The sequence below is a fragment of the Gavialis gangeticus genome, unplaced genomic scaffold (genome assembly GCF_001723915.1).
Source record: "Gavialis gangeticus isolate Ggan-Ray unplaced genomic scaffold, GavGan_comp1, whole genome shotgun sequence".
Lineage (NCBI taxonomy): Eukaryota > Metazoa > Chordata > Crocodylia > Gavialidae > Gavialis > Gavialis gangeticus.
Window position 1 is genome coordinate 30,519,681 of NW_017729004.1, and position 742 is coordinate 30,520,422.

The 742-nt window shown below is 39.8% G+C and overlaps 1 protein-coding gene across 3 annotated transcripts in view; it reads left to right on the forward strand.

Annotated features, from left to right (window-relative positions):
* Positions 1-742, forward strand: part of CUL2 (cullin 2) — a 138,794-nt gene that overhangs the window by 57,653 nt on the left and 80,399 nt on the right. Inside the window, exon 1 of one of the 3 annotated variants that reach the window (XM_019508196.1) lies at positions 35-93. The exons of the other annotated variants lie outside the window; for them this stretch is intronic. Within the exon in view, the coding sequence (XP_019363741.1) occupies positions 64-93 (30 nt within the window). The 5' untranslated portion in view covers positions 35-63. Of the gene's footprint in view, positions 1-34; positions 94-742 lie in introns of those variants that run through there. 3 annotated transcript variants of the gene reach the window in all.

The window sequence follows — 742 nt, forward strand, 5'->3', positions numbered from 1 at the left end:
GCCTCAGCCAATTCCCTGGTGAATTCCTGGTCAAGCTCTTGATTCTGGCTAGGAGGTGTGGATATGAATGAACCACTGATGGAAATAGGAGAGGTAGGTCCTTCCCATAGTAGAGAGAAACACGAATTGTACAAATAATTCTTAAATGTCATCTTTGTTGCTTGAAATGTTGATGTTTAGAAGAAAAGGTATCTGAGTAGCCTAAAACTAGTTTAATTTTTAGTGGAAGTTGCAGGCACTGAACACCTTTGAAAAATCAGGCCAAATTTGCTTAAAACTGACAGCTCCTTATCTGTGAAGCAAAATTAAATGAAGTAGAACCTGTACATGGGAGGAAAAAACCCTGCAGATTTGAAACTTAAAGGCAGACAGATTTTTTGTTGAAACAGTCTTCCATCAGAAGATGGTAATTGACAAAACCCAAAGTTGTCTTCTGCAAAACCATCTCTTTTGGGACAAAAATAATCTGAAAAGAGAAATATTTAGTTTTGGAAAACTTTGAAATGTCGGTATTATACTTTAATATTCTTTGACATGTGTGCCTTTGTTGTGAAGAAGGCTAACGACTTACTGGGTTGTATTAGTAGAAGCGTCGCCAGCAGATATAGGGAAGTGATTATTCCCCTCTGTTTGGCACTGGTGAGGCCAAATCCGGAGTACTGTGTCCTGTTTTTGCCCCCCGCCCCCCACTGCATAAAGGATGTAGACAAGTTGGAGAGAATCCAGTGGAAGGCAACGAAAA